Source organism: Tiliqua scincoides, chromosome 5 (genome assembly GCF_035046505.1).
Source record: "Tiliqua scincoides isolate rTilSci1 chromosome 5, rTilSci1.hap2, whole genome shotgun sequence".
Taxonomy (NCBI): domain Eukaryota; kingdom Metazoa; phylum Chordata; class Lepidosauria; order Squamata; family Scincidae; genus Tiliqua; species Tiliqua scincoides.
In genome coordinates this window covers 87,270,607-87,293,464 of record NC_089825.1, presented here as the reverse complement: position 1 = coordinate 87,293,464, position 22,858 = coordinate 87,270,607, and the positions used below count along the sequence as shown (strand labels likewise).

Sequence of the window (22,858 nt, the reverse complement as noted above, 5' to 3'; positions counted from 1 at the left end):
AAGGTACTCCAGTCACAAAACTCAGAAGCTGACATTCCTACAAGTAAATTCACTAAAAAGGTATCTTTTAACATTTCTTGCCTGGTTTCCCCCCCCCCCCAAACAAGTCCTCTGCTTTCACTCTCCAGGAGAGCAAAATCTAAACTGCCACATTAGTTCAGTGTTACATATGCAAGATTCCAACAGAGGACCCCTTGACTATTATGTTCCTCTCAACCCTGTTCAAGAGCAAGCTTTTCAGAAGTAGAGATGAAATGGCTACAGCATTTAACAAAACAGAAGAGCTTGGGGGAAAAAACTTTATTTAAAAGAATAAGGAGGATCCCAGATTTCAACAAAGGGCCTATCAGGAACAGGAGAAGCAGTTTTGGAGAAAGGACACTTGAATGAGAAGAATGGGAAAGTTGGATGAGAAGGGAGGAGGCTGGAACACAGATGGAAACGAAAGTGGGGAGGGCAGCACGGAAACGAAGCCTCCAGCAGGCCCGCCTTGTGAACACACAGGCGGAAAGGCCAGATTGGGGCGGCAGCCTCCTCCTCCTCCCAGCCAGCTACTCATGCCGGCTTCCCCACATGGCCGGCCCCCGCAGGCCCCATCTATCCACCTTCCCCCCTCCCTCCATGCATGCAGCGCGGCACAGACAACCGCCCTCCCCTTCCTTTTCCCTCCCGCGGGCCCGGCTCGCAGCCGCGATTGGGTGGCGCGACTCCCGGGCGCTTCGCTACTGGCCGCCTCCTCTCCCCGCCCCCCGCTCCAAAAAGAAGGGAAAAGCCTTCGGTGAGGCTGCGCCCCTCCATGGCGCTCCGGCCTGCCAGGCCCTGCTGCTCGGCAAACCCCACCCAAGGCCGGCTTCGCGCTTACCAGGTTCTCGATGGCCGCCTGCTCCAGGAACTTCTGCGCCGCCTCTAGCTCGGTGCGGTCTGCAGGAGATGAAGGGGGGAGAAGGGAAGATACACGAGGAGGGGGCGTCAGTGGCGGCCTCTCCAGCTCCACTCCGTCTACAAGGAGCACTTCTTCCAAGCCTCATCTCTGCCGCTTCTTTCCCCCTCCTTCCTAATCCGCAGCCCTCTTCCATCACCTAAGAACCAAGGCACTCACATCCTCCCTCCCCCCGCACCCACAGCCACATTCCCAACAGGGGTCCAGCACAGAGGGTCTGATGCCTCCTGAACAACTTCCTTTCCCCCAGCAAGCTCAGAAAGCAAGGGGGGGGGGAGAAGAGGAGAATAACTTGTTCTGTTTCACACTGAAGAGTTGAGAGGTGCAGACAAGGAGAGCTGCATCTCCTCTCTGTGGGCAGGATGGGGGGGCAACATTCTGACCCACCCGATACTTTGCCAGTACCAGGTACAGCCTCCACACTACCAGGTAGCCTCAACCCCTCTCTGCAGGAGGTTCACCCCATGTGCACTCAACTTCCATCGCCTTAGGTTGGGGCATAACACTTCGCTCACCCACTCCACTCTCCCTGACAGTGCCAGCATACACCCAACCTGGGAAGCCCCCCCTGAACGAATCCCCGCACCTGAAATGAACAGACACCCCTGCACGTGCACACCCCTGCAACTGCAGCCCTCTCCCATATTGCTGCACAGAACTGTAAGTCACACATGCTCCTCCATCAGCCCCACAACTCCACCTACACACCAGCTACCCCCTTGCAAGAAGACATACCTGGGGAAGAAGCCACAAGGGAAGTGGCAGCAGACCCCTCCTCTGCCCACAGCCATGAGTGTGGAGCACTCTTCACAGGGAGGCCCTTTGCCTCTCCCACAAGGGTCACGACAGGCAGGCGACCCCATTCCAGCCCTCACAGGGCTCTCTCCCCACCCCATCCATCCCCCCATCAGTGGAGAGATCGGTGACCCCCAAACCACCCCCACCCCCACCCCCCACACACGTGCAGCTCTAGGACTTCCCAGTGGCCCGATGCCAAAGGCAGGCAGACGGACCGTTGATGCCCGAACACCCGCTTCCTTCCTGCCCGACCCGCCGCATCACCCCACGCCAAGGGCCGAGGAAGCCCCCCCATGGTCTCCCTCCCCCACTCAGGCTGCAATGCTATCCACGCTCACCTGGGAGTAAGCCCCATTGGCTATCATGAGACTTGCTTCCGAGGAGACATGAATACGATTGGGCTGCCCCCACCACCCCAATGGGGGGAGGGGGAGAGGCCTTCAAGCCCTCGACCGCCTCCACACAGAGCAGGGTCGCCCTCGTTTTCAACGCCCCACAACCCTCGTGGCGAGGCTTGGCCACCCTCGGTCTTCCCTCCCCACATTCTCTAGCCTGCCCCCACGAACCCCTTCCCACTATCCCTAAGGGGGGGAGTCCCTGCCCCAGCCATTCCGCTGCGTATGCCTGGCCTCCCCCCCACAGAGGAGGCTTCCCCTCCCCATATCCTCTAGCCTGCCCTGCTCACCAACCCCCATCCCTATACCCCTAAAGGGGGGTTCCTACCCCAGCCGTTCCCTCCTCCATATCCCTGGCCTCCCCCAAAAGGGAGGCTGCCCCCCACTAACCCCTCCCCTATACCTCTAGGGGGAGTCCCTGGGCCAGCCATTCCCCCTCCCCGCTTAGGGGAAGCGTCCCCCCGGCTGCCCCCAGTAACCCCTTCCCTACAGGGGGAGCCTCTGCCCCAGGCATCCCCCTCCATGTACCCGGCCTCTCCCCACAGGGGAGGCTCCCCCCGCCAGCCCTCCACATGGAGGGGCCCTGCCCGGCCCGCCCTGCTCACCTGGGGAGACCGTCTTCTCCAGGATAGTGATCAGCTCCATGGCGGCGGGGAGAGAGGACCAGCGCCGGGATCGCCGCCGACGCCTCTCCGCCTGCTCGCGCTGCCTCTCTGCCTTCGCGCTCTTTACTTCTCCCTCAGCTGTGGGGCGGCCCCACCCCCGGCGGAAGCGCCTCTCCTCTCCTCTCGTCTACTACTCCCCTCCCCCCGCTGCCCACACACAGACCAAACTCCTGGTGGCGGCGGCGGAAGAGAGCGAGGGGAGGGGAGGGGGGACAGAGCGCGCGCACCCGCGCGGGCGGGCTGGGGTTGGAAATGAAAAGAGCGCGCGCGGCGACGTGAAGCGAAGTGATTGAGCGGCCGCGAGCCGGAGGGGGGAGGGGGACAAAAGAGAGAGCGCGCGCGCGTGCGCGAGTGAGTGCGTGCCCCCCCCCGACGCGGCCTGAGATGACGCTAATTCGCTCCCCCCTCTCCCTGTTCACTGAGCGGGACGGGCAAGGCCCTAGCCCGCCTTCAAGTACGCAACGTTCGTGCGTCAGTGGCGTGCTCACGCATGCCTGCGTTCCTTTCTGTGGCGCCCTGATGAAGCCCCCTCCCCCTCACATTTTCAACCGGCCGACGCCCGCCTTGCCCTCCCGAGCGCGCTGATTGGCTGACCGCACTTCGTACGTCATGGCGTTCTCAACTCAGAAGGAGCGCCGCCTTTCCTCCCCTCCCCCCAACTCCCTGATCAGTTTTTTCTAAGGTGGTGCACGCGTTGAGTGCCTATGCAGCTCTACTCAGAAGCAAGCCCCATTATAGTTAATAGGGCTTACTCCCAGGTAAGTGTGAATTGGACTGCAGCCTGAGGCTACAATCCTATTCGCACTTACTTTTGAGTAAGCCCCGTTGACTATAATGGGACTTACTTCTGAGTAGACCTGCACAAGTCTAAGACTGCAGTCTTATTCACACTTACGTGGGAGCAAGCTCCATAGACTATAATGAAACTTCTGAGTAGACATGCATAGGATTGGGCTCTAAACTGTGGGGCATACTTCTGAGGAGACATATACATGGGGGGGTGGTTGTTAATGTTATGCATATTTTATACTTAATATTTTAATTAATAAATGTTTTGTAAGCTTTTTTTAAAATTAGTTGGCAACCTTCAGTCTCAAAAGACTATGGTATTGCACTCTGAATGGTGCTTCTGGCACAGCGTCTAGTGTGGCTGAAAAGGCCGATTCGGGAGTGACAATCCCTTCCACACTGGGAGCAAGTGCAGTCTGTCCCTGGCCTGTCTCCCTGGCTATGGGCCTTCCTTCTTTGCCTCTTTGCCTCAGACTGTTGGCCAAGTGTCTCTTCAAACTGGGAGAGGCCATGCTGCACAGCCTGCCTCCAAGCAGGCCACTGAGAGGCCAGGGTTTCCCACCTGTTGAGGTCCACTCCTAAGGCCTTCAGATCCCTCTTGCAGATGTCCTTGTACGAAGCTGTGGTCTAGCTGTAGGGCGCTTTCCCTGCAGGAGTTCTCCACAGAGGAGATCCTTTAGGATCCGGCCATCATCCATTCTCACGACATATCCGAGCCAACGCAGGCGTCTCTGTTTCAGCAGTGCAAACATGCTAGGGATTCCAGCTCGTTCCAGGACTGTGTTGTTTGGAACTTTGTCCTGCCAGGTGATGCCGAGGATGCATCGGAGGCAGCGCATGTGGAAAGCGTTCAGTTTCCTCTCCTGTTGTGAGCAAAGAGTCCATGACTTGCTGCAGTACAGAAGTGTACTCAGGACCTAAGCTCTGTAGACCTGGATCTTGGTATGTTCCGTCAGCTTCTTGTTGGACCAGACTCTCTTTGTGAGTCTGGAAAACGTGGTAGCTGCTCTACCGATGCGTTTGTTTAGCTCAGTATCGAGAGAAAGAGTGTCTGAGATCGTTGAGCCAAGGTACACAAAGTCATGGACAACCTCCAGTTCATGCGCAGAGATTGTAATGCAGGGAGGTGAGTCCACATCCTGAACCATTACCTGTGTTTTCTTCAGGCTGATTGTCAGTCCAAAGTCTTGGCAGGCCTTGCTAAAACGATCCATGAGCTGCTGGAGATCTTTGGCAGAGTGGGTGGTGACAGCTGCATCTTCGGCAAAGAGGAAGTCACACAGACATTTCAGCTGGACTTTGGACTTTGCTCTCAGTCTGGAGAGGTTGAAGAGCTTTCCGTCTGATCTGGTCTGGAGATAGATGCCTTCTGTTGCAGTTCCAAAGGCATGCTTCAGCAGGACAGCAAAGAAAATCCCAAACAAGGTTGGTGCAAGAACATAGCCCTGCTTCACTCCACTTCGGATGTTAAAGGGGTCTGATGTGGAGCCATTGAAGACAACAGTGCCCTTCATGTCCTTGTGGAAAGATCTGATGATAAAATTGGCATCACATTATGTATGTATGTTGGCAACCTTCAGTCTCGAAAGACTATGGTATCACGCTCTGAAAGGTAGTTCTGGAACAGCGTCTAGTGTGGCTAAAAAGGCCGATTCGGGAGTGACAGTCCCTTCCACACCGGGAGCAAGTGCAGTCTGTCTCCCTGGCTATGGGCCTTCCTTCTTTGCCTCTACATTATGTATATGATCTGAAAAATACATGCTGGGTTCTGTTGAGCTCAGGGGCTTTAGGGTGCAGTCAGCTGCAAAAGTTAATGGTAACTTTTAGACAGGTAAAAGAACCTGTCTAAACTGAATATAAACCCATACACATGCATGATTACTCACATGTAAGCCCTACAGCGTTCAGTGAGCCCTACGCTTACGTAAGTATACATATTTATATAGTTAGATTTTTACTGTACTGCAGTGGTGGCCAAACTGTGACTCAGGAACCACATGTGACACTTTTGACATGTAATGTGTGGCTCTCAGAAATTTGTTGGCCGAGCTCCTTTTTATATCACAATTAACATAAATGGTAAACAAGACATTTTCAAGCTTTATAATGATTAACCAGATATAGATTAAATGATTTAGCAGGTATAAATTGCATTAAAACTTACGTTTAATGTTCATGGTATAATTTAAATGCTTCTTACATATTACGCCCCTCAAACATCTGAAGTTTATCATATGTGGCTTTTACATTAAGCAAGTTTGGCCATCCCTGCTCTACTATATCTTATAGGCTTACAGTTTTTCCATATAGTAATGGGTGAGAAACTATGGAAAGAGGTTTTTGTAGCACCTCAATGGCACTCTTATCCTCTAATCAAACCTTTCTGTCCAGGAAGGCATACCTTGGCCAACTGTTGGATTGTATTGCTTTTCTCCCTACAACTGTGGTACTTGACATTTTTATAATTGCCTAATCTTTTAAAGCTGTTTTTATTAATTGTATTATACTTTCATACACCACTGCACATTTTAAAAGCAGTGTACAGCTTTGAAAAAGTGACAAATGTGTACTTGTTTTTATCAGCATAAATCACACTAAAATTTTGTGCCCAAGCTGTATTGAAACAAATAAGATCTATGCAAGAGCTCTAGAACTAGCTGTAGTACAGTGGTGTACCTGAGAGGTAGCTGAGCTTTCTTCATAACTATACAGAAGGACTGGAAGTTGTTTCTTCAATGACACTCCTACTGATGACTGCTATCTATGATCCACCTTAACTGTTTATAGATCAGCCATTTTCAACCACTGCCATGGCACACTGGTGTGCCGCGAGTGGTCCACAGGTGTGCCACCAGAATTTGGGGGAAGGTCATTTATTAGTAGGGCCAATGGGAGATGAGTGCTCCCACTGGCAGCATGGTATGCCTTGTCAATTGTCAAAAACCTGATGGTGTGCCTTGACCATTTTAATGCCCTGTCAGTGTGCCATGAGATGAAAAAGGTGGAAAGTTGCTGGTTTAGATGTAACTGTTTAGAAGTAGATTGGCATAATAAGCAGAGAAAGTAAGGTTTGCCCTTGATGGGTAGAAACAGTGAGAGGAATTTTGCCAGCGCTTGCTATTGGGGGAACTGGTATTTCTTTGCGGAAGAGTACTGGTTCAGTGCGGCCAGGCTTATCCTCCCATGCTCAACTTGTGTACTTGCAAACTAACACATCACAAAAGTACCTCAGTACTCTTTCTTCACAAGGGTCTCCTCCTTGGGCTGCTGTTCCTTATCCTTTCATCAGTGAAATGGGGAACTGTGAAAATTACATACACTGCTCATATCTAATTGATCCTACTCTTGCACCCTTTGGTCCATTTGTGCAAAGGTGGGCAAATCTGATACTTTGTTACACTAAGTCCATACTACTCTCCTCTTCCTTTGTGCATTCCTAGCATGGCTTACTCTCACCTCTCTCTATAAGCGGGTAGGTAGGCACCCACCCACGCACCAGCTTCCTTTTCTAAAAATGGGAGGTGGGAAGGGGTTTGGGCTCACCCAGACTGGTTGGCCCATTCATGGGAAGATGTGGGGCTTACATTTCAGAGCAGTGGTTAGCGTACATGAAATGGTGGGCCAAACTATCCTTATCGCTATATCTCACTTTTTAAGAGGACAATGTTCTCCCAAGGCAGTTAAACAAATGTAAACATAGTAAACCCATATAAAATCCACCATAACAGGAAATAAAAACCAGTAGCAGACACATCTAAAATATTAGTAATTAAAACCAGCTACATGAAAACTGGCCTGCTGATTCAAACCAAAAGCCTATCTGGTGGCTACACTGGCTGCCAGTTCATTACCGGGCTGAATTCAAAGTGGTAGTTTTAACTTTTAAAGACCTATATAGCCCGGGTCCAGGTTATTTGAGGGAGCACCTCCTTCAATACAATATGACCTGTCCTCTCAGGTCTTCAGAGGTGGCCCTTCTTACTGTGCTGCCACCAGTGGAGGTGAGAGGAATGGTGGCAAGAGGACCTTCTTGGTGGTGGCTCCCCATCTGTGGAACTCCCTCCCCCTGGAACTGAGAACAGCTCCCTCTTTAGAATCCTTTCGGCAGGGGCTTAAGACCTTTCTATTTTAAGAAGCCTTTTAATGCTAACACAAGGGAGCATGACTTTTTTAAAAATTTATTTTAATTTGGGGTTCCAAGTTTTATTGTTTTATTGTTTTTAAATGTTTTATTTTTATACATATTTATATATTTTATGTTTTTATATGATTTTTTTTGTAAGCCACCTTGAGTGCCCTTTACCAGGACAAAAAGGCAGGATATAAATTCTATAAATAAATAAATACCTAGGCCAGCATTCCATTTGCTATTGTGGCCAAAAATTCGTGGGAAAGAACAGATCAGAGATGGGCATTAGCTCTCTCGTATCATTGCTTCCCAGCAACTAGTTTTCAGAAATACATTATTGCTGAAGTAGCCATCAAGACTTGCAGCCATTGAGAGCTTTGTCCTGTGTTAGCTTCCTCTTTTAAAGCCATCTTATGCTAGTGATCATTGCCACATCTTGCAGTGAATTCTGTACATTCATTATGTACTGCATGAAGCCAACCAAAAAGCCTGAGGAAAAAAATGGTTTTCAGAACAGAACACACTGAAAAAGAGGCAAGTTGGGGGCTTGGCAGGTCACCTCCGGGAAGGGATTCCAAAAATGAGGCTCCACCATCAAAGAGCCAATTATGGATCACCACCAACTGCCTTCAGGGTCATATATCAAAAGCCTTTCACCTGTAGGATAGAAAACAGCCTCCAAACACCTTGATTTGCAACCAGCTGTCCTAGGTAATACTAGACACATTGTGAACAGTACTGATGTAGGCTGCACTGCTTCAGCTGGTTTGATTTGTGCTATGGGAAATTGCTACAGCTGTGCCTGGCCTGGAGGATATGCCAAAAGAAAAGATTTCTGTAAATCTTTAGGAACTTCAATAAGCAAGATTAGAAGACTTTTGATCTGGGTTCTCCCTTCTTGTGATCCTCCCAGCTGTTTAAACTCATTGTGTCTGTTTGTAGAGAACCAGTCTGGAGAATGTTAAGTAGGGCAATTATCAATATATGGTACATACATAAAAAAATTTTCTCACCCCTTTACCATCTTGCTCCCACCCCCAAAGAAACTGTTAAAATCCAGACTGCTCTTCTTGGAAAACAGGAATTGCGATGTGTGAGACAGTAGGAAAGAATCTATGAGGAATCTAGTGAGGTTGGCTGAGATTTAGAACCTTCTTTTGGTCACCTGAAGGATATAATTAGGAAAAGGGCTAATGGACCAGATTTGCATAATCAGATGCCAATTACCAACTTCTTGTTTAGTTAATGATAATCTTGAACAGGAGCAGGAAGACCCAGGACCTCCTGCTAAATTTGCAACACCCCTACCTAGGCTGCATTTATTTTTCTAATAGAAAATAGGATGAAGTAATATTTTTAGCATGCCCCAGGTGCAGCTTATTTTTAAAATGACAAAACAGCATCCAGTCAAAGGAGTCATTGAAATCAAATGAATGGAGACTGCCCGTAGAACTCAAATGTATGGAGGTGGCCATCTTTAATAGCTTCAAGCTCAGAGTTCAAATTGCAAGATTGCTAGAATGTGAAAAAACCAGGGTGTTCTCTTCCCCCCCTCCTATCATCTGCATTTCCTGTTCCTCTGTCTGTTTTCCTTTTCCAGTCTAAAGGTGGAAGGTAACACAGTAAAGTAGGTGCAAAGAGATGGGCACCCCATCACAGTAAAGTAGGTGCAAAGAGATGGGCACACCATTCTGCTGCCAAAGCAACTGCATCACAGTTGGCCTCCTGGATAGAGCAGCCCTAGGAAGACCCATATACCTGGCTATGCCACAGCAAAATGCCTGCTCAGAAGCTTACAGGCAAAACCGTCAATGGGAGTGTATAGCTACATCTGCAGGGTAGTGTTACCTCAGTGGTTTCCAACCTTTTTGATACCAGGACCCACATTTTAGGTACGACAACCTATGGGGACCCCTACCCCAAGACTGGAAGTGATGTCATAAAGCAGGAAGTGATGTCACTTTTAATAAATCACACTTTTTAGATAAATCACATGTACTTATGGATGAATCAATTATGTGGAAACACCCACTCATTCTCTTTAGAAGGCCTCTAAACTTCAATATTGGTACAAAGTCTTAAAGATGAAGGAAAATAAATCTTTGAACAGTGTACGTTGTTTTATTTCTCTTCTGTAAAATAGCAGCACTAGTAAGAGAAGGTTGGGTAGGGATATGCATGCTGAAGACAGATGTGGAGTTGTTGCCCACCTCCTCACACTGTAGTACAGGTACGCGTTTAAACACATCACCTATGGAACTGGTATGTGTGAATGCACCATCACCTACACAGCTTTAAATATGTTTTATTGTAATGCTAGTCATCTCTTAGTAAGTGCAGGGAGGGTGTGATCTCTACAGTTCTATGAGAAGAGACTACACAGCTTTCATACCAACAAGCAATCCTGGGGACAGGAAGAAGTCAGAACAAATGAACCATATAGTAACTGAAAGACCACTCCAAAAAGTATGCCAAAGGGTATTTCCAGACACCCAAGTTTGTACAGGGTTGACCCTAGACACTGACACCAGAGGTGGAATATCCCCAACCCCACATTACCATGGGCTATAACCCACTAGGACACTATTCTGCACAAGCCCCATAGAATGAACACTAGCTGTGTAAGAGCATGACTCTTTCAATGGGGTGTATGCAGGAAGTTGTGAGTTGGTGCTCAGTGTGTCAGAGTAACCCGTCTCCAACTATGCTGCCTATAATGGTACCCAAAATCTGCCACTGCACTTTGCCACATGGAAGGGCCAACTGTGAGTTTGAACATAAGCAATCTAATATTGTCAGATTGATTAGGGGGAAGGAACATAAAGACTCAACTGAGTTTACATAAATTCATTCACAGCCATGATGATAAAGTTTAGTACAAAAGACTGTTTTCAGCTTCACTTACCCAACCCCACACACCAACACATCAAAACCAAGACTCTTCAGTTTCACATTGACTTTCCTTTTTATTAACGCCAACTTGTTTTAATTTTTTTCCTTTTGTTTTTCTTTTAAAACAATAGCACAAAAATGTGTTTCAGGGAAGCAGTTTGACAGCTAGTTATCTGATGACCGTCTGAAAATAACAGTTAAAGCCACACCAAGTATGAATTCCTTTTTAAAAAGGTATTTTTAAAAAAGGGAACTGTAAACGTTTGTGGGAGGAGTGGTGTCAGGTTTGAAGTCTGGTTAGCAGGAACATGCTACTCTGGTAAGCAACTGATGGCACACAACTTAGAATTTCATCATCATGCCAGCTAGCACAAGTTTAAGGCTTCTGAATCAAATTACCATCAAACATCACCAAAAAAAGAGGGGAATGGAAAGCTGCAGTCAAAAGGAGTTTTAGGGCAGTGTTTTGGTTTTTCATCAAGGTGAGTCTCTTCAGACAAACTACAGTGTTATGCATTAAGGGGGCCAGCCCTTACGGTGGCACAGAAGGAACCAGTCACAGTACTCAATTTTATTTGCATGCAGTGAGAGGGTATAATTTAAAGAAGGAGAGGAAGAGGTGAACTGAATTCTTCTCTTTTTTAAAAATGTGGCTGGGAAAGGTTTCCATACATTTATTTTTTATATCTAAGGAGGACATCAGCAAATGAAACCAAAAGGAGAAAACAAAAGACACAGAACACTGTATTTATTCCCCCACCCTCCCCAAAAGAGATAATGAGACAAGGGACCAGGAAGAGCAGAATTCTTACAAGCCTTCAAATTTCAACCAAGATTATGGGACGTCTCCCAGAAACCCCCAACTCAGCACTAAAACACTAAGTTATGTCAAGCTGTCTTTTGTAATTGAACCATTCCACACAACACGCACATGTTTTAGCTTTATTGTAGCTCACTCTCCGGCATGCTCAGAGGCATTAACCCACTCCTGCCCTTGCCTTGCCATATAATTCAGCTTGCCTAGAAACCTCTGGTTTCCTTGCTTTTTTGGAAAAAAAAGAGGGCTGGTTTAAAAAATCATTCATCAGTTAAATGTGAGGATGGGAGAGGGCGTTAAATATTTTAATCACTGACAAGGCTTAAGGAAGTTTCACAGTTTTGTTATGTTCTATTTTTATTACTATTATATTTACAGGGTATTTCTTTTTTTGCTGAATTGTTGATAACTTTTTTTAATAGAATTTAGTTCTGGAGTGTGAGCAAGAACCAGTTAACTACATTCATTGTCCATCCCCATTGGTTTGAGAAAAGACTCCAATTTCCTTGGCGTATGATTCAGCTGTCGGGTAGCAGCTCCTCCTCCTCGCACCGAGGCAGTTGGGCCACAGCAGTTGGGATGCCTGGGGTGGGTGAGGGTGGGCTCACACAGCAGTTGGTGAGGCCTTGCGCTGCAGGAGGTACTGGTGGACATTTTCAGCATCACGCTTCAGCCACGCAGCGTTCAACAGGATATTCTCACAGCACTGCTGGATAGTGCGCTCAGCTGATGGAGCTGGATGAGTCTCAAAGAAAGCCTATTTGAAACAAAGACAACAGTTGCTTGGAGTGCCACATCGGATGACATTCAAAATGATTGAATCTTTCAGTCAAAATATAAGGATTCTAAATCCACAGCCTACAATGGGATTTTAATTTCCTTTAAACAAAGTCAGACTCAAACTACAGGAAAAGTGACTGCTAGGTTTGGTACTTGCGTGTCTGGAAACACTATCAGGACAGGATGTCTACCAATGAAGCAGTTAAGGATGTTTTTGCAACCATCTGCTCAGATTGTCTCTGTTAGTTCCATGTTCTCTAATGGGAGGACAACCTATATTCCCAGTAGGGAAGCCAGCTGTTTAACATCCCAATCCTAATGCCTGAGGTGCTCAGAGAACCAGAAGACTCCTTGGGGGAAGGGAACTTTTGTCCCCTTCCCAAGTAAGGGCTCAGGCCCCATAATGGGGCTTCTCAAGTCTGTGCTGGCTATTTCAGCCTGATGTGGAGGATAGGATCCAGTATCAGTCCCATCCCTCCTGGGCCAGTTCCTCCCCCCATCCCAGAACGCCTCCCCCTGCCCCAAAAGGGCGCCTTGCTACCTGGTACTCTTACCTTATTCTGGCAGCGGCACTGTGTTCTCCACACAGTGCTGGGCTTCCATGGTGCCGTAAATGTGCTTTACGACATGTTAATGACACCTAGTACTGGTGCTGAAAGTCAGTGCCAGCTCTAAGGGACTATAGGATCGGGCCCCAAGTATACACTTAGAGAATTTACACCAACTGCCTTTCCACTTAACCCAAGTGTCCAGCATTATAAGCAAAGGGTTAAACGTATCCAGAAAAATTAAACCCAAACTTTTCATTCATCACCATCACAACATTCCAATAGTCTTTAGAACTGAGGCTATCAAATTAATGTTAAGGGGCTATTTCATTATATCTCTTAATAAAGGGAAAAGGTTTCCATGTAACTGTCAAATGTCTAGTATTACAGCACCTTATTTCTCAATAAGCAGCTCCAAAAGTTTGCCAACTCTGTCCTCCCTCTATATCCTCATTGCCTCCATTCCTTTCCCATGTGTATTTGCTTCCATCAGGTATCAAGTTAGTAGGATACCAGGTAGGGTAGGGTTAGCAGTTTGAATGACATATAGGGGCTCAGACTGCATGCTGAGAGCCCCAAAAGATACTGATTGTATTTATTGTGATATGCTACATGGTTAATTCCTCTATAGCAGTGGTTTCCAAACTGTAGGTTGCAATCCACAAGCGGTCACAACCAAATTCCTGATGAATCATGTGCCCATCAAGGCCAGGACACTGCAGGGTAAAATGGTGGCTGACCCAGAAGTTGCTTCCGGGTTGCACACACACCCTGCGTCATTGGCTGCGTTGCACTGCATTTCCCAAACCTGTGTTTCCCAATGACCTGTGTCATTGGCTGGGTTGCAACACACAGTTTGGAAAACGCAGCATGATGCAGGGCGCAAACGTGACCCAGAAGTGATTTCCAGATTGGCTGCCACTTTACCCTGCAGCATCCTGACCTCCATGGGCCCTGGACCCCCCCCCCCCCGATAATGCAGTGAGAAGCCAAGGTAAGGAGTTTGGGAACACCTGCTCTATAGAATAAACCTGAAGGAAATCAACTCTCACCATAAATGTGCCTATAACTGGTAATATTTTTAACAGGTCAAACATGTTGTAGTTTTGATAATTTTCTACAAATTTTTCACAGGTCAGATTGTGTGTCCCCAAGTAACCTGCCCTGGAGTGGCATGGGCAAAGCCTTACTGTTCCATACCACAGTCTCCACTTTTTATAGCCAATCTTCATTGCAACTCGTGCCAAGCAGCTGCTTGCCCCCAGAAATTGGGACACAGAGCTTGCTGGGGTGATGGGCAGAAGAAGCCACAGCCTGGTACAAACTGTGACAAAGATCAGTTGCAAAAAGTGGAGGCTGTGGTACAGAACGGTAAGGCTATGCCACTGCTGTTCCACACTCAGATGGGCTATCTGGGGATGCAGCAGGCTGCAGTATGGAGACTGCTGTCTTAGGGGTCTGTCAAACTCTTGTCGAGGATAAAATCAATTTACCTTTACACTAACAACCATATTCATACACTTGGTTTCACCCATTTGGAAACCCACAGACTAGCCCTGAATTGTTGAGAATCAAAGAAAAAAACATTTTATGATATTGTGCACCCTTGTCTCCCACTCTCTTCTCAATGGGAACAGCCAACAGCATGGAGAACAGGAAGGAGTTTGTGCATATCACTTCCTTCTGTGAAATCTTATTCCAAAAGCCCTATAATGCCAACAGCCAAAATGCAGACTAAGCTCTTACCTTAACCTCTGCAGCCATTTTGTCAATTGCAAATCCATCTACTGATAGCTATATGGGGGAGGAAAAAAATGCATGGTAAATCAGAGAAGAAGGTTTTAAAAACTTCATGTTCGCAATGATTCCTGGAATAAAGACTTTGCATACACACCTTTATTAGCCTGGATATTAAGAAGCCCCCCTGATAGCGATTATAGAGCTCCTCCCAGTTGTCTCTGACAAACTTCCAGGCAGCTTTTCTGCCCTGCTTACTGCCTCCAGCCACTCCACCAATGACGGATACTGTGTCCTGGGGACGTACCTCTTCCTGCAAGTGGAATAAGAAGAACTCAAAATATAAATTCAGTGCATAGCCATTCAAGAAATGTCATTATTATATGCATCATTATACCATCATCTTGTTTGAATGGCCTAAAACAGGGGTATCCAAACTTTTTGGCAGGAGGGCCACATCATCTCTCTGACACTGTGTCAGGGGCCAGGAAAAAAGAATTAATTCACATTTAAAATTTGAATAAATTTATAAATATAATAGAGATGGAACTTATATGAATAAATGAAGGTATAAAAGGCCTTGCGCAAAGCAAGGCTGACCTTTCCTTCACTGCTGCTGTTGCTTCAAAGATGTGAAACAGCAAGCAGCAGAGTGAGCCCTTGGCCCACAGCTCACATGAGTGGCTGAACAGTCGGCCCTCACGCTGAGAGCAGTCGTGTTGTGCCAGTGCAGGCTCAGTGGACCACATGCTCATTGGAGACTGGGGGCTCCTCGTGGGCCAGATTCAGGGTCCCTGAGGGCTGCAAATGGCCCCCGGGCCAGGGCTTGGGCGCTCCTGGCCTAAAACACTGACTTTCAAAAACTTTCCAGCTTCATGAAAGTTCTTCCATACTGACTTGACCGCCTGTGCAAGTTGCAGAGGATCCTGGGAAGTATTCCATGATATACCTTCCATTCAGGTGCAACTAGCCAGACCTGCTGCACCACTGTACAAAGAGTTAATTATTGCTATTTTTCTATGATACTGTGCTAAGAAGCTGCAATTATTCCACAGTCCCTTGCATTGAACAGGGGTGGACCAAGAATGTCATCTTTGAGAGCAGAAGTGGGCCACATGTTAAAATGTGAGAAAAAGGGAAGGGGTTTGGGCAGAGAGTCAGACATTACAAAGCTCTCTTGAAACTCCTTCTAGTTCTTGCTTTGGCACTGCTGTCCATCTTCCCCTATCATGCCTGTTTTGCATAATTCACATTGCTCATGCTAGCAATAAGAAGGGTCAAGGAAATACACGGCACAATGAATGCCCCAACCTCTGCTGGTTTGCTTGGTTTTTTACACATCACCAGAATCTACCCCTGTTTTTCCAACTGTGGGGGCTAGATTTTATTAAGGAAAACACAAGTTTTCAGGATGACACGAGATACAAAGTTCCAGGCCTGGCAGCTGCACAATGCTCAGGATATATATAATCAAATGTTTATCCAGTAACTCACTGAAAGTGCAAAAGTAAGAACTTTCTGTATTAATTCTGGCTGAGATATGGCACCAAGTACACGCTCTATTCGGTTCTTCTCTTCCTGCATATCAGCTTGTTTGTGAAGCTGCAGGGAACCAGAAACAAAAGAAGAAACATTAGACCTCCCTCCTGTCATGAGGTACAGGAGCAGACAACCTCTGCTCTAAGCTAGAGGCAGGAAGCTAAATTAGAAAACTGACATGTGGTATGTTGGCAAACCTGCTTAGCCCTGAGGAGCATGGCCAATGGGTAATCAGCACAGGAGTATTTGCCACTTAGTTTAGTGGGGGTCAGAGGCCACACTTCTGAGTAATTGCATATTTGCTGTGACAAGAACAGAGCCACTAGGTGGCACTCTAGCTACACATAATGATCAAATGGTATCTGCAAGTCCCTTGCAGATACATCAATATTTTAATATGCTATTGACACTGTTGCTTCTGAAGTACATCCCTGACAACACTCCTTGTAGAAGGATAACATACAGTTTCATTTTATTTTTTAAAGACATTTTTTTCTCTTTCTTGGCTAAGGCAACCCAAGGCAGATTACAATCAAAATTAAAAACAAAAAAGAAGAATTATACCCTAAAAATATAACTTGTTTAAAATGTAATAAAACATATCCAACTCTATACTGAAAAACTCATCATCCACTCCCCACTCTCAAGCTTCACCTCCCCCCCCCCCCCAAGGAGAATAGAATTTCAAGTTTCTATACATCTCCTGAACAAATTCAAGATAGGGTCAACCAGCTCTCTGCTGGGAAGACACTTCACAAGGTCAGTGCCACCACTCAAGTCCTCCCTGCGGAATAATCACCATGTCTAAAAAGGCAAGGGCATCTCAAGGAAGGCCCAATGACTGAAGTCTACAAGGAGGCACATATGGGAAGAAGCAGTTCGAAAGATATTCGGTCTCAGACAATTTAAGGTTTTAAAGCAGTGGTTTCCAAACTTATTGTTGTAATTGTGCCTTTCTTTCACAGCAACCTCCTCTTCCTGGCTCTCCCAGGTGCCGCCATCTTGGATCGTGTGAGGTTTTCTGCAATCCAAGATAGCAGCACCCAAGAGAGCCAGGAAGAAGAGGCTGTTGGGGATATTTTGTAGTGCTTCTATGAGGGCACCACAGTGCACAATTTGGGAACCACTGCTTTAAAGGTAATAAGCTTGAATTGAGACACGTACAAACTGGTGGTATATGCAATTCACAAAGATTTGGGATGATGCAATACCGACCAAACAGCACTTGTAAAAGGCCTGACTGCTACATTTTGCAGCAGCTGGAGTTGCTGAACAATTTTCATAAAAACCCCCATCCAGTTGTCCAACCTGGAGGTGACCAGAGTGTGGACAACTGTAGCTTGGTCACACCTGTTCAGAACACACTGCAGCTGGTGAATTCACCCAAAGCTGATAAGAAGATATTCATCACCGTGGCCATCAGAGTCTCCCTGAATCAAGGAGCTTCTCCAGATTGCAAGCTTGCCCCTCAAGGGAGGAAGTGCAACTCTGACAAGGACAAGCTTCGCACCATCTCCCAGATCTTTAGAACATCCAGTTAACGGCACCTCCATCTTATCTGGATTCAGCTTGTTTTTCCCCATCCAATTCCACAAAATACCAGTTATCAGTTCAGGCTTGATCATCTCCCCAGGATCAGATGAAAAAATGAGAGAGCTGGGCATCATCAGGATACCGATCCCTCCACAGCCCAAATTTTTGGACAACTTCACTCAGAGGTATCATGTAGGTGTTTAACAACATAGGGGTCAAGATGGACCCTTGCAAAACCCTATGACAAAGGCTAGAGCAAAAAGCTCCTCAGCACCACTTTCTGAACTCTATCCTTGAGAAGTTAAAAGAACTTTTCTTCAAGACACACGTAACACAGGGACAAATAGCACAGAAATCACAATTCAAATGATCTGAGAACAACTCCTTTTTGTATAAATAAAGAGTTATGCCATATGGTAAATATGAACAAGGATACATCCACATTTGAAAGGCCTTTGCATCAGACTGCACATAAGGTGGTGGGCAGCATGCTTTAGCTTAAGTCCATTCACTGAATACACAGAGCCCACACAATCCCACCACCTCCACCCATGAAAGGGACTTGACAGTTGAGGCAGCCACCCCTTCTCCAGACTTTTGGAATCTCTCCATCTTAAGCTTTAAATGAATTTCTGAAAGCTCTCATTTCTTATCCACTTTGAAGAACATATATTTAATAGGGCTGAATGCAAAACATGGAACTTAAATGCTGTTAAATTCCATGCTTTTAAACAGGAGACATTAAAACACATTTTAAAATCTATCCTACTAATACTCACAGAATTGATACCTATGGCCTATTGCTGTTCTCTATGAGAGATGGAGCAAACAAAATATGCTGTCAATCAACAACAGCAGCAAATACGCAAACCACGTAAGGTTCCTTGCTAACGAAAGAATCACCCACCCACATACTTCAGGATGGCTATATTTTCCTCTTCAATGTTTAAATGGTCAGAAATACAAAGAGCATGCTCACCTTTAACATAGTGTCTAAGGTTGTACTGTCACCGTGCTTCAAAACAGTTACATATACCTGGAAAGGGGACATTACTGATTGTAAGATGGAACTTTTTGAAAAAGTCTGCTTCAAATTGCACACTAAGCGGCACCCATGGTTAACAAATCCTTGTGTCTAGACTCAACCCCCACAATTTCATCCCACTATCCCTCCTATTCCTTCCAAGGAATCAAAACTTGCACCAAGCAATTGGCATACTTTCACCTTATGCACCTAAAAATGTTTAGGTGCAAAATTCAACACCCTGGGTTGGAGAATGGTGAAAGGTTGCCAGGTGAAATTTCTAGCATGACACTAGGAGAGAGTATAAGAGCAGGCAGGTTACATACTCACACCGCTGTATGAAATACAAGGGTATTACAGAAGGGTTTTTTTGGGGGGGGGGATACAGGTGCTCCACCATGGAGAACAGATGCCTCAAATCAACCTACTGGACTTCTCAGATCAGCAGAGAGGATGTGCTTCCCTTCCACGTGGTCCTTAAATCGGCGCCGAGCTTCTTCCAATGTCGCCTTATGGCCAGCTTTTCCTAACTTGCCCAAAACCAAGCCCCTCAGAAGAGCATCTAGATGGCCTGATGGGAAAAAATGGGGGAAAGGTTTTTTAAAGGGCTTAACCCTTCTGCCCCTGAACTTGCAAGATCAAAATATGCCATAATAGTGAAATCTGGTGGCTGAGTCTCTTAGTTTGTAAGCAAAACAGGACTATCCACAGTCAAGACAGAGGTTTCTCCATACTTAGGTAAAGCCCTAACTAAGCAGAAATAGACAGGTTGATAAATTAAAAGAAAAAGGAAAAAGCGCAAACAGATTGAGCATCCTCAGTGATGCCCAGGAAACATGGAACATTGAGGACAATGGGGGGGGGGAGCAGTAAGGAGTTGGCCAGCTTGATTTACATGGAAATTGGGATTCTATGGATGCAACATTTTTTGATGGTCCAACTTATAGAATCCTAAAAGTGAAAAGGAACAACAACAACAAAATAACCCTCAGGGTCTTGATCCACTATTTCTGCTAATGAATCATCACCATAAGATAGGTATGCTAGCTCTCCATTGCCTCCAGCATATTGCTCCCATGTCATCTTGATTTACTCCATCATCAGCATAATTCTCACTCACAACCAAACCCTGAAAGATACTACACCAAGAATGCAGAAATATTTCAAAGTCCTAAATACTATGCAAAGGATTAGGTACCACCTCTGCACAGAGCTTAAGTTTTCTTGTAAATCCCTTGACATCAACATGAAATTTGTACACATCAGTACAAGTGATCAGGAGAAGAGCTGTAGCTTATTGGTAAAGCACATCATTTTCCATATATAAGTTTACAGGCATCTTCAGAGAAAATTCTCTCAAGCAGAAGGGCTGAGAAACATCTGCTATGAGCTACTTGTAGTCAAAGTAGACTGCACTGTTCAGAAGTCACGAATGTTTGTTTTTTTCCAATACAAAGCAGTTAAAAACGAACATGTATGAATGCATTAGAGTGAGAATTTTTCCATCCTTGTGTGTCACTTTTATTCCTATAGCAAAATCTGAGATGCTGAAACTATGAGAGATGAGCAAAGACATTTAGGATGTGACTCCAAGCCCAAACCCCAAATTAACACTATACTTCTACAACTCTAACTCATGCTCCTCACCTAGCCTAGAAAATTATGCTTGTAATGTGTGTAAAGTTCAAACATTTAAGCACAATCAAAAAAGCTAAGTGCACCAAAATACAGTGGAATCCCTCTTGCTAGATGCACATAATTTTCCACACTTCTTGCTATTCAATTATTGCTATTGAATAGCACAGTTGCTATTCAATGAAACTACCACAGCTCCTTGATGACACAGAACAGAAAATTCAGCCAACCTAGAGAGGACACTCCAAAAATCAAATGAAGCAAGTGCCCTGGACTGAAAGAGTAGTTATCTGCTAATTTATGCAATTCTCTTGAGTATCAGTATTCTGGAAGTCTGCACTCCCACAGTAAGTGGTATGATAAAACTCTCATTTTTAAAAAGTCAGAGTAGAAAGAAACCTTCATACCCTCGCCAGGCTTGGGATCCCAGCCAAGTTTCTCTCCTATGGGTGAAAAGATATCACGGACGAATGCCTGGATCTCCTCATAGAAGTCTGTGTGGGACAAGAGAGTCGAGAGAATCCCCAGGTTACAGCTCAGGTCGCTCCACACGGTATAGTTGGGCTCATTCACAAATGCTTCCATGACTTTTAGAACCTCTACAGTGCTAATAATTCCAGCTCGGGCCTGAGAGAGGAAAAAACAGAAGTTATGTCTCATAACTAAAACCAAATTGAAGCATCAAGTCTTACCACACAGAGGGCCCTTTGGATCCCTTCCCCATTATGGGAAGCCTGGATGCTGATTGCACCTTTCTGGTGGTAGTAGGAGAAAATGCTAGTTTACATGAGACTAGAACCAGAGTATTCTGGGTTGGCAGACAGACATAATGCAATGTAGCTGACCTGAAAGACTTAGCATGAGCTGAACTCAGTCCTCTTTCCTTTACCACTTTGCAGAACATCTCAGGCCCCAACTGGCTCCCAGCCCAACCTGCTGATTGGCAGGGCACCATATATAATCCCCAGGAGAGTCAAGTCAATTTCCTAGAGGGGAGCATGAGAGAGGTTTACAAAATTATGAATGGGTGGAGAGAGGCTTTTTTCCATCTCATAATTCTAGAACTTGGGTGATCCAATAAAATGGATTGGCAACAGGACAGAGAAAAGAAAGTGGCACTTATACAACATATAATTAACTTAAGGAATTTACTGACACAAGAGGGGGTTCAACTTGCTAGCTTAGTGGCTTAAAGAAGATTAGGTAAATGCATGCAGGGTACATCTATTAATCATGATATACAGCAGGCTCTTGCTTTATGACAGGCTCACAATGCAATCAAATCACTTTACGATGGACACTGTGTGACAAAAAAGCTCACTATACAATAGCTGTAGGACGGGTTTATGACTGCCTCCAACAGAACTTCATGGGTGATAGATAGGCCAATCAGAGGCAGCAAGTGTCTCATCCAACAGCAGCAGGTTTAATATCTTGGTTCTAGGTTTTTGAGGGAAGGAATGAAGGCAAATGCAAATATAAGGCTTTGAAATAACATTTCAGCTGATGGCTGTGTGCTGAGCGAAGGACTGATGGGGAGGGAAATGAAAACCTTATAAGCAGCTCCTACCAGTGCTCCTACCACTGGCTTTGCATGCCTGAGAGGAGATGAAGAAGACTGAATCTAGGTGTTCTTAAAACATACACAATAGACACCTTAGTGTTTCAGTCTAGTAGCAGTATCATTGCTGTATTTGCACTGAGGGAAGAGTTTAGTTGAAATGAAAGCCTGGAAGCCTTTGAAGTAGCATTACATAGGAGCATTTTTAACATAACAATGGCTCCCAACAGGCACAGTAGGCAATTTTTAAAATCACCTTTTAGAGAGGGAAATAGGTAAGTTCTATGGCAAAAGATGAGATCTAATTATTAAAAAAAGCATCATTGGATTCACATTACAATATTTTCAGAATGGTATCTCTGGAATGGATTACCATCACAATGTGAGGGTCCACTCTACTGCATCTGAACATGACATACTGAGGACATACAACAGGGTGGCCTGTTTGTGGGCTTCCTAGAAGTATCTGACTGACCACGATTAGGAACAAAGTGCTGGGCCTCACAAACCTATGCTCTGATCCAGCAAGGCTTCTGTTGTGTTAAGATCACTACTGAAGACCGTGGCCAAAATTATCTCACTGCCCTCCATTTGAACTATCTTGTCTAACACTGGCTTTCCTTGCTCATTCGTTTCTGGTTCCCCTGATAATTTTGCAGGCCCTTGAGGCAGCCCAAGTCTGAGATCTGTTAATTCAGCCATGTTATTCTAAGAGGGAGTTATGTGATAAACCAAAGATCAATAGCAATGAACTGCTGAACAAGGTCACATCAATTTCTGGATAACTTCATCCAGAGATGCTAAGCAGCACAAGACTTGGACAAACATATGCTGCTAAGAGACATTCTTCTGAAGAATGTCCCTGACATACTCATAACCATGACTGGGTGTAATGCCAAGATGCTCACAGGACTCCAAGGAAAAAGCAGGTCAAAGGGAATGTGGGTGATATTAACCATTAAGGAAAATGCTTCTCTTTCACACTTACATCTGTGTGTGCAACCAGGGAAGATTATAAAATGACAGCAGAAATTTAGAAACTCCTAGACTTGAGTCCCTTCAAGAGAGTCTCCTGG

At 45.8% G+C, this 22,858-nt stretch overlaps 2 protein-coding genes across 2 annotated transcripts in view; both read right to left on the bottom strand.

Moving 5' to 3' along the window:
- Window positions 1-3,099, bottom strand: part of KPNB1 (karyopherin subunit beta 1) — a 39,699-nt gene extending 36,600 nt beyond the window's left edge. The window contains exons 1-2 of the mRNA XM_066628549.1: window positions 2,739-3,099; window positions 863-921 (exon numbers count right to left, since the gene is read on the bottom strand). Coding sequence (XP_066484646.1) covers window positions 863-921; window positions 2,739-2,778 — 99 coding nt within the window. The 5' untranslated portion in view covers window positions 2,779-3,099. The remainder of the gene's footprint in view (window positions 1-862; window positions 922-2,738) is intronic.
- Window positions 3,100-10,005: 6,906 nt separating this feature from the next.
- Window positions 10,006-22,858, bottom strand: part of NPEPPS (aminopeptidase puromycin sensitive) — a 101,266-nt gene continuing 88,413 nt past the window's right edge. Inside the window, exons 17-23 of the mRNA XM_066627646.1 lie at window positions 20,629-20,848; window positions 19,015-19,157; window positions 18,542-18,598; window positions 15,985-16,092; window positions 14,648-14,803; window positions 14,500-14,547; window positions 10,006-12,182 (exon numbers count right to left, since the gene is read on the bottom strand). Coding sequence (XP_066483743.1) covers window positions 12,030-12,182; window positions 14,500-14,547; window positions 14,648-14,803; window positions 15,985-16,092; window positions 18,542-18,598; window positions 19,015-19,157; window positions 20,629-20,848 — 885 coding nt within the window. The 3' untranslated portion in view covers window positions 10,006-12,029. The remainder of the gene's footprint in view (window positions 12,183-14,499; window positions 14,548-14,647; window positions 14,804-15,984; window positions 16,093-18,541; window positions 18,599-19,014; window positions 19,158-20,628; window positions 20,849-22,858) is intronic.